Source organism: Sus scrofa, chromosome 13 (genome assembly GCF_000003025.6).
Source record: "Sus scrofa isolate TJ Tabasco breed Duroc chromosome 13, Sscrofa11.1, whole genome shotgun sequence".
NCBI classification, from domain to species: domain Eukaryota; kingdom Metazoa; phylum Chordata; class Mammalia; order Artiodactyla; family Suidae; genus Sus; species Sus scrofa.
Window position 1 is genome coordinate 89,360,264 of NC_010455.5, and position 12,882 is coordinate 89,373,145.

Below are 12,882 nucleotides of genomic sequence, written 5' to 3' on the forward strand. Positions count from 1 at the left end.
ACAGATTACAGGATAGTTTTAGTAACAGTGGAGGGAGACCCCTAGTCAGTCCTTCTGTCCTCTGGGGTCAAACAGTTGTAGTGCATTAGAGGATATCCATGATTCTTCAGCAAATATATATATTGAAATTTCCAGTATTTCTGAGCAACTCCTGCGTGTTTAGTCTGGAGCTGAGTTGCGCATGCCACTTCGGTTTTTGCAGGCCTATCCTCCAGAAGATCACAGGCTACTGGGGAAACGTAAGTGATGACCCTGAAGCAAGTACAAAATGGTACATGAGAGCAAATGATCAAGCGTTTAAATGTAGTCAAGGGCCTAAAAATCTCACCTAGCCCATAGCAGTAGTGTGAAAAGATGAAGCGAAGGACGTATCAGTCCCTGCACCCGACCACCTCTGGTCGCAGAATCACAGTCGGCGCTAAGCCGCTGGGTCAGAAGCCAAGGGCCTGAGAGCCCGTGGGGCAGGGCCGCGGGCGGCGCCTTGCGGCGCGACCTCTCTTCTTGGCCCAGCTGAGGTCTCTTTAAGAATCGGAGCCCAAGGCAGGCCCAGCTGGTGTTCACGTGACTTGGCTCCGTGCAAACGCTCGCGGAAGTGGTACAGCCTCCTCTTCTGCCCGCGCGGGGTCTCCGGCCGCCGCGCGGGTCTCCCGGCGCCCCGCGGGGTGGGCTGGTAGGAGCCAGCACCGCCGGGGGCCCTGCAGCCGGTCGCCGAGATGGTGCAGTTGTATAACCTGCACCCGTTCGGGTCGCAGCAGGTGGTGCCCTGCAAACTGGAGCCTGAACAGTTCTGCGGTGGCGGACGTGATGCGCTGTTCGTGGCAGCAGGCTGCAAGGTGGAGGCGTTCGCCGTTTCGGGGCAGGAGCTGTGCCGGCCGAGGTGCGCCTTCTCAACGCTGGGCAGGGTGCTACGCCTGGCCTACAGTGAGGCAGGTGAGCAGCGGTGGGGTCAGGGGGCTCTTGGGCGCCGGGTTGGGGCCTCCTTTCTAGAGCACCGAGCGACGCCGACAGCTCTGGGTGGGGAAGGGACTTGGTGCTTGCGGAGGTTCTCGCCAGGTGGGGGCTAATGGAAGGTGTGCCGAGCTGTGCGGTTGTCCTGGCAACCACAGGTGTGAGCGTCTGGAGGGAGGGAGACGCTGATAGTTACTCCTCTTCTGGCGCCCTCAGGGGAAATTCCCTTGGTTGGGTGGCTGGATTCCACTCAACCCAGACACTTAAAACCAAACCAAATAGACCTCTTTTAGAATAGAAAACAAGTCCGTACAAAAGTAGGGAGAACACTCTCTTGAACCGCCCCACTTGCTCCCTCTTCAACAATTGTGCCTACTCATGGCCTGTCCCTTTACATCTATACATTTTATCTACCTCTTGTCGACTTTTGAAAGTTTACATTACATTTTGAATCTGTGTACGTTGAGCTCAGATCTTAGACCCCCTTTCACCCAAACAGGGTGCTAGCATGCAGTATTTTTCCATCAGAAAAGTGAAGCAGTATCAAGGGGGTACTGTGTGGGCATACTGCTATTTTAGAAAAATCCAATATTTCAAAATAGGTGCTTCTTTGTATAACAGAAGAATTCGTCATAGGATTCTTTTAACTGCCTAATACTGCACTTAAAATTTGAATCCTGATTTTAAAGAAGGTTGTAAATGTGTAAATTGCAGTCTTTAGGTGGAAAAGCCTGTGGCTCTGGTACTTACCAGTAAAATGGAGAGGATTGGAGATCTCTGGCTAATCTCTATTCTGTAACTGGTTGGGTGTGAGTTTATAGAAACTTTGGGGTCTCAGTTTTCATTAAAAAAAAAAAAAAACAAAACACTAAGTTGACTATTAGATCAGTGATTTCCAAATTTTGGAATTTTCTGGGTCGGCAAAAACTGGGGCTATTATACACAGTATTCGACTGTTCGTTTTGTCAAGTAAAGATATATATTTTTTTAAAAAAGTCCTACCATTTACTGTCATCATTATTTATAAAAGGAAAAACACTTAGCCACAAACATGTCTTTGCTTTATAAGCAGTTTACTATACTGTTTTTTTTCTTTTTGAAAAATGACTACATCAGCAGGGGCCTGCAGGTCCACAGACTAGTTTGAAAACCACTTATTAGATCTGTGAGTTCTCTTTCAGCAGAAGATTTTGATTTTGGTATTATTCTCCTAATCATTTCACAATAGTGGTAGTTTTCTCCATCCCACCTCCTTTTCATTTTTTATTTAAAAAAAATTTGGGGGGGAGTTCTCGTTGTGGCTCAGTGGGTTAAGAATCCAACTAGTATCCATGAGGAAGTAGGTTCAATCCCTGGCCTTGCTCAATGGGTTAAGGATCCAGCTTTGCCAAAAGTTGTGGCGTAGGTATCAGATGCAGCTTGGAGCTGGTGTGGCTCTGGTGTGGCCTTGCAGCTGCAGCTCCAATTTCACCCCTAACACAGAAACTTCCACATGTTGCAGGTGTGGCCCTAAAAATTTTTTTTGGGAGGTGGGCATGCCCATTGTATGTGGAAGTTCCTGGGCCAGGGATGAAAACCAAGCCATAGCAGTAACCAGAGCCATAGCAGTGACAGTGCTGGATCCTTAACCTGCTGAGCCACCAGGGAACTACCACCTCCTCTTTAGAGTTAGGCATTCTCACCTTTAAGAGCTCTATTGAGTGGCAAACTCACCAGTTTCAACATTAGTATGTGTTTGTGTTTTGGGGGGTGGGGAGGATAGACAGACAGATACTATGTTTACATGGTTTGCTTCATTCTTCCGAAAGGACATGTCATCTAGAATTGGAAGTGGCAGGCATTATGTAAACCTCTAGCTTTGTTTGTCGTTAGTGGTGTTTTGGGGGGGAATCCTTTGATGCCACTACTTGTGTCTAAGAGTCACCTGAGGGAGCTTTAAAAAACCAATTCCAAAACCACAGCCTCAGAGAAACAATGTCAGTTTCCTGGGATGTGGCCCAGCATTGGGGTGATCTTGTGTTTAGTCAGGATTGAGAATCACTGATCTGGAGCCACACTGGCTGCTGTAAGCAAGTGAGTAGCGTGGTAGTGAAGCCTTGAAAAACAAAGATGTTTTTGTAATTCAGTTGGCTCTCTTAAAGTTTAGGAGTCATGTGATATGGCATTAACATGAGTCAGATAGCTCAAGGGTAGTTTTCAGTCCTCAGCTTGAACTTTGTCTGGATACACTTTCTGTCAATCCACAGATTTGATAGCTGTGCTGATATCCAGATAATTTGTCTTATACTTCTCAGCTTTTTCCCTTTTGTTGCCAAAATATGAGCTGCCTTTGTACACCAATGCCAAATAGAAATGCAGGAGACAGAGTTGGAGTATACAGAAAAAGTAGCTTTAGTTGCCAGGCAAAGAGGGAGCCTCAAGGACTGTGCCCTCCCTGCAGGTGGTAGGGCTCAAGGAGCGGGGTGTGATCAGCTCATGAACATTTTTGTGATTGGTTGGTGTTAAGGTAATTGGGAGTCAGTGTCATCAACCTTCAGGTTCCTACTGGTCTGGAGTCTACATGCTCATGGGCAGCATACAGTTAGCATCTTCCTCCTGGTGGGGGCTTCGGCACCTGTAAAACAGCTCCAAGGATGTAGCTCAGAATATTATCTATAGTCCTTGGGGAAGAACTAAAGGTCCTTGACTTTGTTGAATGGCTAAACTCTTATTTTCTTGCTTGACTGTTTTCCTTTTTCTCTGTATTTTCTCACTTCTTTTGACTAAAATTTTTCTATAGACAAAAAGACAGGCTGAGGACATGAGTAGGGGTCCACTCTGGGAAGGCTTCATAGGGTACTGCTCAGTTACACTTTGTTCTCTTTCCTTCCACTTACAGTAACTTAGATGTGGAGATTCTTTGCTCCAAGCAATGTCTTCCCCTGCTCCCACTCTGTCAAAGACAAAATGAATCTTAGTGATTTATATTTACTGTAAATGCTTTGCAGTCTCTTACCCAAGCAGAAAACGTTTACAGGTTTTTTGTGTTTTTTTTTTTTTTTGGCCTGTACCCACGTCACGTTCCTGGGCCAGGGATCGAACCTGCGCCACAGCTGGGAACTGAGCCAAAGCAGTGAAAGTGCTGAATCCTTAACCCTCTGTGCCACAAGGGGACTGCAACATTTTCAGTTTTTATTTTTTTTTTTTTAATCTCTAATTAGCAGGATGTCCTCCTTTCATAAATTTGGGGGTGTTAGAATACAAGTCAGGAATTTACTGGTGGTTCGGTGGATTAAGGATCCAGTGGCTGACTTGAGTTACTTCTGTGACCCAGGTTTGATTTCTGGCCTGGGAACTTCTACATGCAGTGGGCCCAGCCATATGTATATATCTGTATATGTCAGAATTTTGAAGGATGGGCTCCTAAATATCATCAGTAATGGAAGTTTAATTTCCGTTTTTTATGGTGAAGGGAGTGTTGCCACAACTCTGTGCACAGACACCAAATTGAATCTTGGAGACAGAGTTTTGGAAGGAGAATAAAATAACTTATTGTTTTGCCAGGCGAAGGGGGATACTTTGGGCTCAACCCTTCAAAAACTAGCTCAACCCTTCAAAAACTATGTTCCCACCAAGGACTGTTTGGTGAGGAGTTTTACGTGGTTCAAGGTCAGAGTTGCTGATAAGGATCAGAGTAGGTGCAGGGCCTGTATTCCTCTAATCTGCCCTCAGGGGGTCTCCTGAAGTGCTTCTCTGACCTCTCTGGAATGAAGAATGTTTCATCAAGTAGTTAATATCTTCCATTTATTGGAGGTCTTTTTTTTTTTTTTTTTTCCCCCTTTTTTGGCCATACGCTCGGCATGTGGAAGTTCAGGACCAGGGAGGGAATCTGAGCTGAAGCTGCAACCTACATCACAGCTGTGGCAATGCCAAATCCTTAACCCACTATATCAGGCTAGAGATCAAACCTGAGCCTCTGCAGTGACCTGAGCTGCTGCAGAGACAGCACCTAGTACTGGTCCTTAACCTTCTGCACTACAGCAGGAACTCCTGTTGAAGGTTTTAGTTCTGCAGTACTGTCTCAAAGATGTGTGTATCCCTTGAGGGGGAACCAGGATCCTGCTCTGAGGCTGCACAGTTGTTTCTGGACCACTCCTCCCTTGACCTCTCTATATCCCCTCCCTCCCTGATTAGTAGCTGTTTGAACCTACCCTCAGAGAAGGTCAAGGAGGCTGAAGCCTATTCCTTACAAAAAATTAACAGGATACACAAAAAGGGTTCCTTGCCCTGGAGCCCAACAGGGTCCTGCTTGGTTTCAAGTTTCAGAAGAGGGGGCGAGAGAACTCCTTGCACTCAAGGGAGGGATGCCGGAAAGACCTGATGGTTAGGGTAGAATGCTGTGTGGGGAGCTCTGGTGCTAGATACTTGCTTATGGCATGTCTGGAGGTGGTAGGGCAGAGAGGATAAAACCACATGGCCCTTATCACCTGTCCTCTAGCACAAGTGTAGTAAATAGAGCCCTAGTGTGTCTGTTACATCCCCCCAAGCCCTACCATACCTTGACTTTTCTAAAGTCATAAAACATATTTTGATGGATCGTGTATTTTTTCTGCCTTCTGATAACAGTTTTGTCATAGGAGTACAACCTTTTTCTTAATCTGGTATTAGTGTTAACCAGTTTATGATCTTGCTACATAAAAGGAAGAGTTTAGTTTCCTGTGCTATATAGCAGGATCTCATTGCCCATCCGCTCCAAATGCAAGAGTTTTCATCTACTAACTCCATACTCCCCAGTTCATCCCAATCTTTCCCCCTCCATCCCAGCAAACATGAGTCTGTCCTATATGTCCATGATCTTTTCTGTTTTGTAGGCAGATCATTTGTGCCAAATTTTAGACTCCACATATAAGTGCTATCATATGGTGTCCGTCTTTCTGATTTATTTCACTCAGTATGAGAGTCTCTCGTTCTAACCATGTTACTGTAAATGGCACTATTTTGTCCTTTTTTATGGCCGCGTAATATTCAATTGCATATATGTACCACATCTTCCTAATTCATTCATCCATCGATGGGCTTTTAGGTTGTTTCCATGTCTTGGCTATTGTGAATAGTGCTGTGATGAACATATGGGTGCATGTGTCTTTTTCAATGAAATTTTTGTCTGGATATATGCCCAGGAGTGTGATTGCTGGGTCACATGCTAGTTCTACATTTAGTTTTCTGAGGTATTTCCATAGTGTTTTCCATAGTGGCTGTACCAATTTACATTCCCATCAACAGTGTAGGAGGGTTTCCTTTTCTCCACATCCTCTCCAGCATTTGTTATTTGTTGATTTGTTAATGATGGACATTCTGACCAGTGTGAGGTGGTACCTCATAGTGTTGATTTGCCTTTCTCTAATAATTAGTGATGCTGAACATTTTTTCAAGTGCCTGGCCATGTGTATGTCTTCTTTGCTGAAATGTCTGTTTAGATCTTCTGCCCATTTTTCAATTGGGTTGTTTTTTTGTTGTTAAATTGTATGTGTTGTTTGTATATTTTGGAGATTAAACTTTTGTCAGTTGAGTTATTTGCAAAAATTTTCTCCCTTTCTTTGTGTTGTCTTTTCATTTTTTAATGGTTTCCTTTGCTGTGCAGAAGCTTTTGAGTTTAATTAGGTCTCATTGGTTTATTTGTGTCTTTATTTGGATCAAAAGGATGTTGCTATGATTTATGTCAAAGATCGTTCTACCTATGTTTTCTTCTAGGAGTTTTATAGTGTCTGGCCTTACATTTAGGTATAATCCATTTTGAGTTTATTTTTGTGCATAGTGTTACACAGTGTTCTAATTTCATTCTCTTATATGCAGTTGTCCAGTTTTCCCAGCACTCATTTATTTTTTATTTTTATTTATTTTTTTGCTTTTAGGGCCACACCCATGGCATATGGAGGTTCCCAGGCTAGGGGCCGAATTGGAGCTGTAGCTCCTGGCCTATGCCACAGCCACAGCAAGGCCAGATCTGAGCTGTGTGTGCGACCTATACCACAGCTCATGGCAAGGCCAGATCCTTAACCCACTGAGTGAGGCTGGGGATTGAACCTGCAACCTCATGGTTCCTAGGTGGATTTGTTTCTGCTGCATCACAATGGGAACTCTTGCAAACAGTGATAGTTTTACTACTTCTTTTCCAGTCTGGATTCCTTTTATTTATTTTTCTTCTCTGATTGTCCTGGCTAGGACTTCTAAGAATACGTTGAATAACATTGGCGAAAGAGGACACCATTGTCTTGTTCCTGATCTTAGTGTAAATGCTTTCAGTTTTTCACCATTGAGAATGATGTTAACTGTGGGTTTGTCGTAAATGGCTTTTATTATATTGAGGTAGTTCCCCTCTATGCCCACTGTCTGGAGAGTTTTATCAGGAATGGGTGTTGAATTTTGTCAAGAGCTTTTTCTACATCTGTTGAGATGATCATATGGTTTTTATTTTTCAGTTTGCCATTGTGGCGTATCACATTGATAGATTTGCAGACATTGAAGAATCCTTGCATCTCTGGGATAAATCCTACTTGATCATGGTGTATGATCTTTTTAATGTATATTTGTATACAGTTTGTTAATATTTTGTTGAGGATTTTTGCATCTGTGTTCATAAGTGATATTGATCTGTAATTTTCCCCTTTTTAAATGGTATCTTTGTCTGGTTTTGCTATCAGGGTAATGGTAGCTTCATGGAATGAGCTTGGGAGTGTTCCTTCTTCTGCAACTTTCTGGAAAAGTTTCAGAAGAATAGGTATTAACTCTTCTCTGAATGTTTGGTAGAACTCAGCTGTGAAGCCATCAGGTCTTGGATTTTGGTTTTTTGAAATTTTTTTAATTACATGTTCTATTTCAGTACTTGTGATTGGTCTACTCATATTTTCTGTTTCCTCCTGGTTCAGTCTTGGTAGGTTGTACCTTTGTAAGAATCTGTCCGTTTCTTCTAGGTTGTCCATTTTATTGGCATATAGTTGCTTACAGTAGTCTCTCATGATCCTTTGTATTTCTACAGTGTCAGTTATAACTTCTCTTTCATTTCTAATTTTATTGATTTGAACCCTCTCCCTTTTTTCTTGGTCAGTCTGGCTAATGGTTTATCAATTTTGTGGATCTTTTCAAAGAACTAACTTTTGGTTTCATTGATCTTTTCAATTGTTTTCTTTGTCTTTATGTTATTAATTTATGCTCTGATTGTGATTTCTTTTCTTCTACTAATTTGGGGCTTTGTCTGTTCTTCCTTATTTAGATGTTTAGGTTGTTTATTTGCATTTTTTCTTCTTTCCTGAGATGAATATATTGCTATAAACATCCCTCTCAGAAATGTTTTTGCTGTGTCCTGTAGGTTTTAGATTTTTGTATCTTCATTGTCATTTGTCTCTATCTTTAATTTCCCTTTGATTTCTTCAATGATGCATTGGTTGTTTAGTAGCATATTGTTTGGCTTCCAAGAGTTTGTGTTTTTGCTGTTCTTTTCTTTCTTTTTTTTTTTTTTTAAATTGCCACTGATTGTTTTTATTTATTTATTTATTTTTTGTCTTTTTGCTAATTCTTTAGGCTGCTCCTGTGGCATATGGAGGTTCCCAGGCTAGGGGTCAAATCGGAGCTGTAGCTGCCAGCCTACGCCAGAGCCACAGCAACGCGGGATCCGAGCCGCGTCTGCAACCTACACCATAGCTCATGGCAACGCCGGATCGTTAACCCACTGAGCAAGCGCAGGGACCGAACCCGCAACCTCATGGTTCCTAGTCGGATTCGTTAACCACTGCGCCACGACGGGAACTCCTGTTTTTTTCCTGTAGTTTATTTCCAGTCTCATAGCATTGTGATCAGAGAAAATGCTTGAAATAATTTCAATTTTTTAAAATTTACCAAGGCTTGATCTGTGGCCCAAGATGTGCTCTATTTTGGAGAATGTTCTGTGTGCACTTGAGAAGAAAGTGTATTCTGCTGCTTTGGGGTAAAAAGTTCTGTAGAGATCAGTTAAGTCTATTTGGTCTAGTGATCAATTAAGGCCTGTGTTTCCTTGTTGGTTTTTTTTTTTTTTTTTAATCAGTGACTCTCAGCTTAAGGGTAAATATAAGAGTGATTTTTAAATTTACTTAATGAAGACAGGAAGCTGTTGTAAAATAAAGCCCTAGCTACATAATGCTTTAAAAAGTTTGATTACTTTCTCTTATAAAGAGCTATGACCTGCACAGAATCCTCTAAACTTATATTTTCTTTTCTTTTCTTTCTTTTTTAGGGCTGCACCCACAGCATATGGAGGTTCCTAGGCTAGGGGTTGAATGGGAGCTGTAGCGGCCAGCCTACAGCACAGCCACAGCAATGAGGGATCTGAGCTGTGTCTGTGCCTATACCACAGCTCACAGCAAACCAGATCCACTGAGCGAGGCCAGGAATCAAACCTGCAACTTCATGGCTCCTAGCCGGATTCATTTCCACTGCACCACGATGGGAACTCCTTATATTTTCTTTCAAACATTTTGAGACAGTGTTATTGGGGAATGAACTTCAGCTTTTGAGCTAACTAGATCCAGGTTTAAGTCCCAGCTTGGCATTTGTTGGCTGTGTTGCCTGTTGCCTTAGGCAAGTTACCTCAGTTATTTGAGCCTCAGATTCCTGGTCTATAAAATGGAGAAGGGGATAATGTCTTGAAGGGCTGTTATAAGAATTAACTGAGAGAACTAAAAGCTTGTCAGATAGACATACTAAGCAAGTTCTAGTTTATCAATTATAAAACAAGTTATTAATATGAAAACATAAGAGAACATAGGTATTATCTCTAGTTTGCAAATTGTATATAGTTATATAGACTTTACCAATGAAATAGGCATGTATTTATAGATATGAGTTAAAAGCTTTTATTGTAACTAAAAAATATTTTTATGTTTTCTTTTTTGGCCATGCCCAGAGCCTGTGGAAGTTCCCAGACCAGGGATCCAATCCATGCCGTAGTGGTGACCCAAGCTGCTGCAGACTCAACTGCATATCCTTAACCCTCTGCACCACAAGAGAACTTCACAAATATTTCTAATTTTTTTGTGTGTGTGCGTGTGCTTTTTAGGGCTGTACCTGCAGCATATGGAGGTCCCCAGGCTAGGGGCCGAATGAGAGCTGCAGCTGCCAGCCACACCACAGATCATAGCATCACCAGATGATTAACCCACTGAGCAAGGCCAGGGATTGAACCTGCATCCTCATGGATGCTAGTTGGGTTTGTTACTGCTAAGCCACCATGGGAACTCCTATTCTTAGTTTTAAAATTCATTTTGTAACTTGAATATGACACCAAAGCACCGGCAACAGAAGAGAAAATAGAAAAATTAGAGGTCATCAAAATTAAAAAGTTTGTGCATCAAAGGACACTATCAACAGATTGAAAAGGCAGTCCACAGAATGTGAAAAAATATTTGTAAAGCATATCCCCAATAAGGGATTAATATTCAGAATATACAAAGAACATCTGTAACTCCACAACAGCAAAACAACCCAATTCAAAATGGGCAAAGGATTTGAATAGACATCATGGAAATTCAAATCAAAACTACAGAGAAATACCACTTCATACGCATTAGGGTGGCAATGATCAAAACAAATAGAAAGTAGCATGTGTTGATGAGGATGTGGAGAAATGGATGTGGAGAAGTGTTGATGAGGATGTGGAAGCCTTGCATATTGCTGGTGGGAATGTAAAATGATAGAGCTGCTACAGAAAACAGTATGAAGTTTCCTTAGAAAATTCATAGAATTACCGTATAATCCAGCAATTTCATTTCTGGGTATATACAGAGAATAAGTAAAAACAGGAACTTGTACAGATGTTTGTACACCAGGGTAAAGAGCATTTTTCACTAGAGCCAAGAAGTAAAAGCAGCCCAAATGTTCATAGACAGATAAACAAAATGTTATGTCCATGCAGCTTTAAAAAGGAATGAAATTCGGACACATGCCACAAAACAAATTAATCTTGAAGACACTATGCTAAGTGAGATAAACCTGACCCAAAAGGAAAAATATTGTATGATTCAGTTCATGAGGTACGTAGAGTAGTCAAATTCATAGAGACAGAAAATGGAGGAAGTTCTCGTTGTGGTCAGTGGTTAATGAATCTGAACAGGAACCATGAGGTTGCGGGTTTGATCCCTGGCCTCGCTCAGTGGGTTAAGGATCCAGCGTTGCCGTGGGCTGTGGTGTAGGTCACAGACACGGCTCAGATCCCATGTTGCTGTGGCTCTGGTGAAGGCCGGCGGCTATAGCTCCGATTAGACCCCTAGCCTGTGAACCTCAATATGTCGTGGGTGCGGCCCTTCAAAAAAAAATAAATATTATTTATTTATTTTTTATATAATTTCTAAAACAAGAAATTATAAAAGAAAACAAAACAAAAAAACAAAAAGGAGTTCCTTTCGTGGCTCAGTGGTTAATGAATCCAACTAGGAACCATGAGGTTGCGGGTTCAATCCCTGGCTTTGCTCAGTGGGTTTAGGATCCGGCGTTTGCATGAGCTGTGGTGTAGGTTGCAGGCGTGGCTTGGATCCCATGTTGCTGTGGCTCTGGTGTAGGCTGGCGGCCACAGCTCCGAATGTTGCTGTGGCTCTGGTGTAGGCTGGTGGCTACAGCTCCGATTAGACCCCTAGCCTGGAAACCTCCATATGCCCCAAGTGCGGCCCTAGAAATGGCAAAAAGACAAAAAAAAAAAAAAAAAAAAGTGGAATAGTGGTTGCCAGAGTCTGTATACTCAAGGTAGTACTTTGGATTTATTGCAGTGTTCAATCCTAGTTTTCATTTTTATTCTTAACTCATCTAGTTTTGCTTTCAATTTTTGTACCTTAGGTCTGAGTTAGATCTGCAGATGTGTACAGATAGTTCATTTATGTATTGCCATAATCGTGCTATTCAGTAATGATGCTGTATTGTATTATGTAAATAATAAAAGCCATGTACAGAGGGTGGGGAGGTGGAGTTACTGTTTAATGGATACAGAGGTCAGGGGAAGATGAAAGTTATAGAGATGGTGGTGATGGTTGAACAACAATGTAGTTGTACTTAATGCCATTGAATTGTACAGTTAAAATTGGTGAAAATGGTAACATTTAAGTTATAGTTTGCTACAATAAAAAAACTTTAAAAATACATTTATTGAGGAACTTCTAGAAAGGCAGATGACACAAGGCATCTTTTGCCCCCAACTTCATCAAACTACTTCATTGAAACAGTGAGCAAACGTATGAAGCCTGCTGGGCATGGTTAGGCCTTCCACCAAGATCTCTGGGGGGAGAACAGGTGCAGGCTCCACCTCTGTGGCATCAGAGGAACCAGCATCAGAGGAAGGTTGGGACCTCTTGAAGGCTGGCTCATTCTGGTAGAGGAGGGCCTGGTACGCCCACTGAGTGTCTGCAAAAACAAGCTGCCCGGCTTGCTTGCTGCATCTGTAGTGGGGAAGTTAGTGTGCTAACAGCAGCATTTCAATTCGCTTGACTGGACAGGGGCTTGTTTACCTAATGATGTTTAGCATATAGTAAGTTCTATGTTTGTAAGAACCCTGACTTATCCCCCTACCCCAAGCCATAGGATTCTAAAGATTAAAAATTTACATTAAAAAAATTAACATAGAATATGTAAGAGTGTGTTTATGTAATTTGGAGGACATAAGACACTGTTTAAGCAAGTTTGGAAACCTAGAAGCTGAGAAAAAAAGATACATATCTGACTACATAGAAATTATATGGTAAGAGACACCATACAGAGTTAAACAATAGCAAAGTCAAAAGTCAGACTATAGACCAAAAATGCTTTGCTATTCAGAGCCAACAAAATATTGATATCACTTTTACTTAGAGAGCTGCTGTTCCTTGATAAGAAAGATAAATCAGTCTAATAAAAAAGTGGATAACTTGCTGAAGAGAAATTATTTGTGGATAAATAAATATA

At 42.0% G+C, this 12,882-nt stretch overlaps 1 protein-coding gene across 6 annotated transcripts in view; it reads left to right on the forward strand.

Moving 5' to 3' along the window:
- Positions 566–12,882, forward strand: part of HPS3 (HPS3, biogenesis of lysosomal organelles complex 2 subunit 1) — a 48,674-nt gene continuing 36,357 nt past the window's right edge. For 5 of the 6 annotated variants that reach the window (XR_002337452.1, XR_002337455.1, XR_002337453.1 and 2 more), the window contains exon 1: positions 566–930. Coding sequence is in view for 2 of the 6 variants with exons in the window: in XM_021068173.1 (XP_020923832.1) it covers positions 714–930 (217 nt within the window). In the remaining 4 variants the exon portion in view is untranslated. 6 annotated transcript variants of the gene reach the window in all.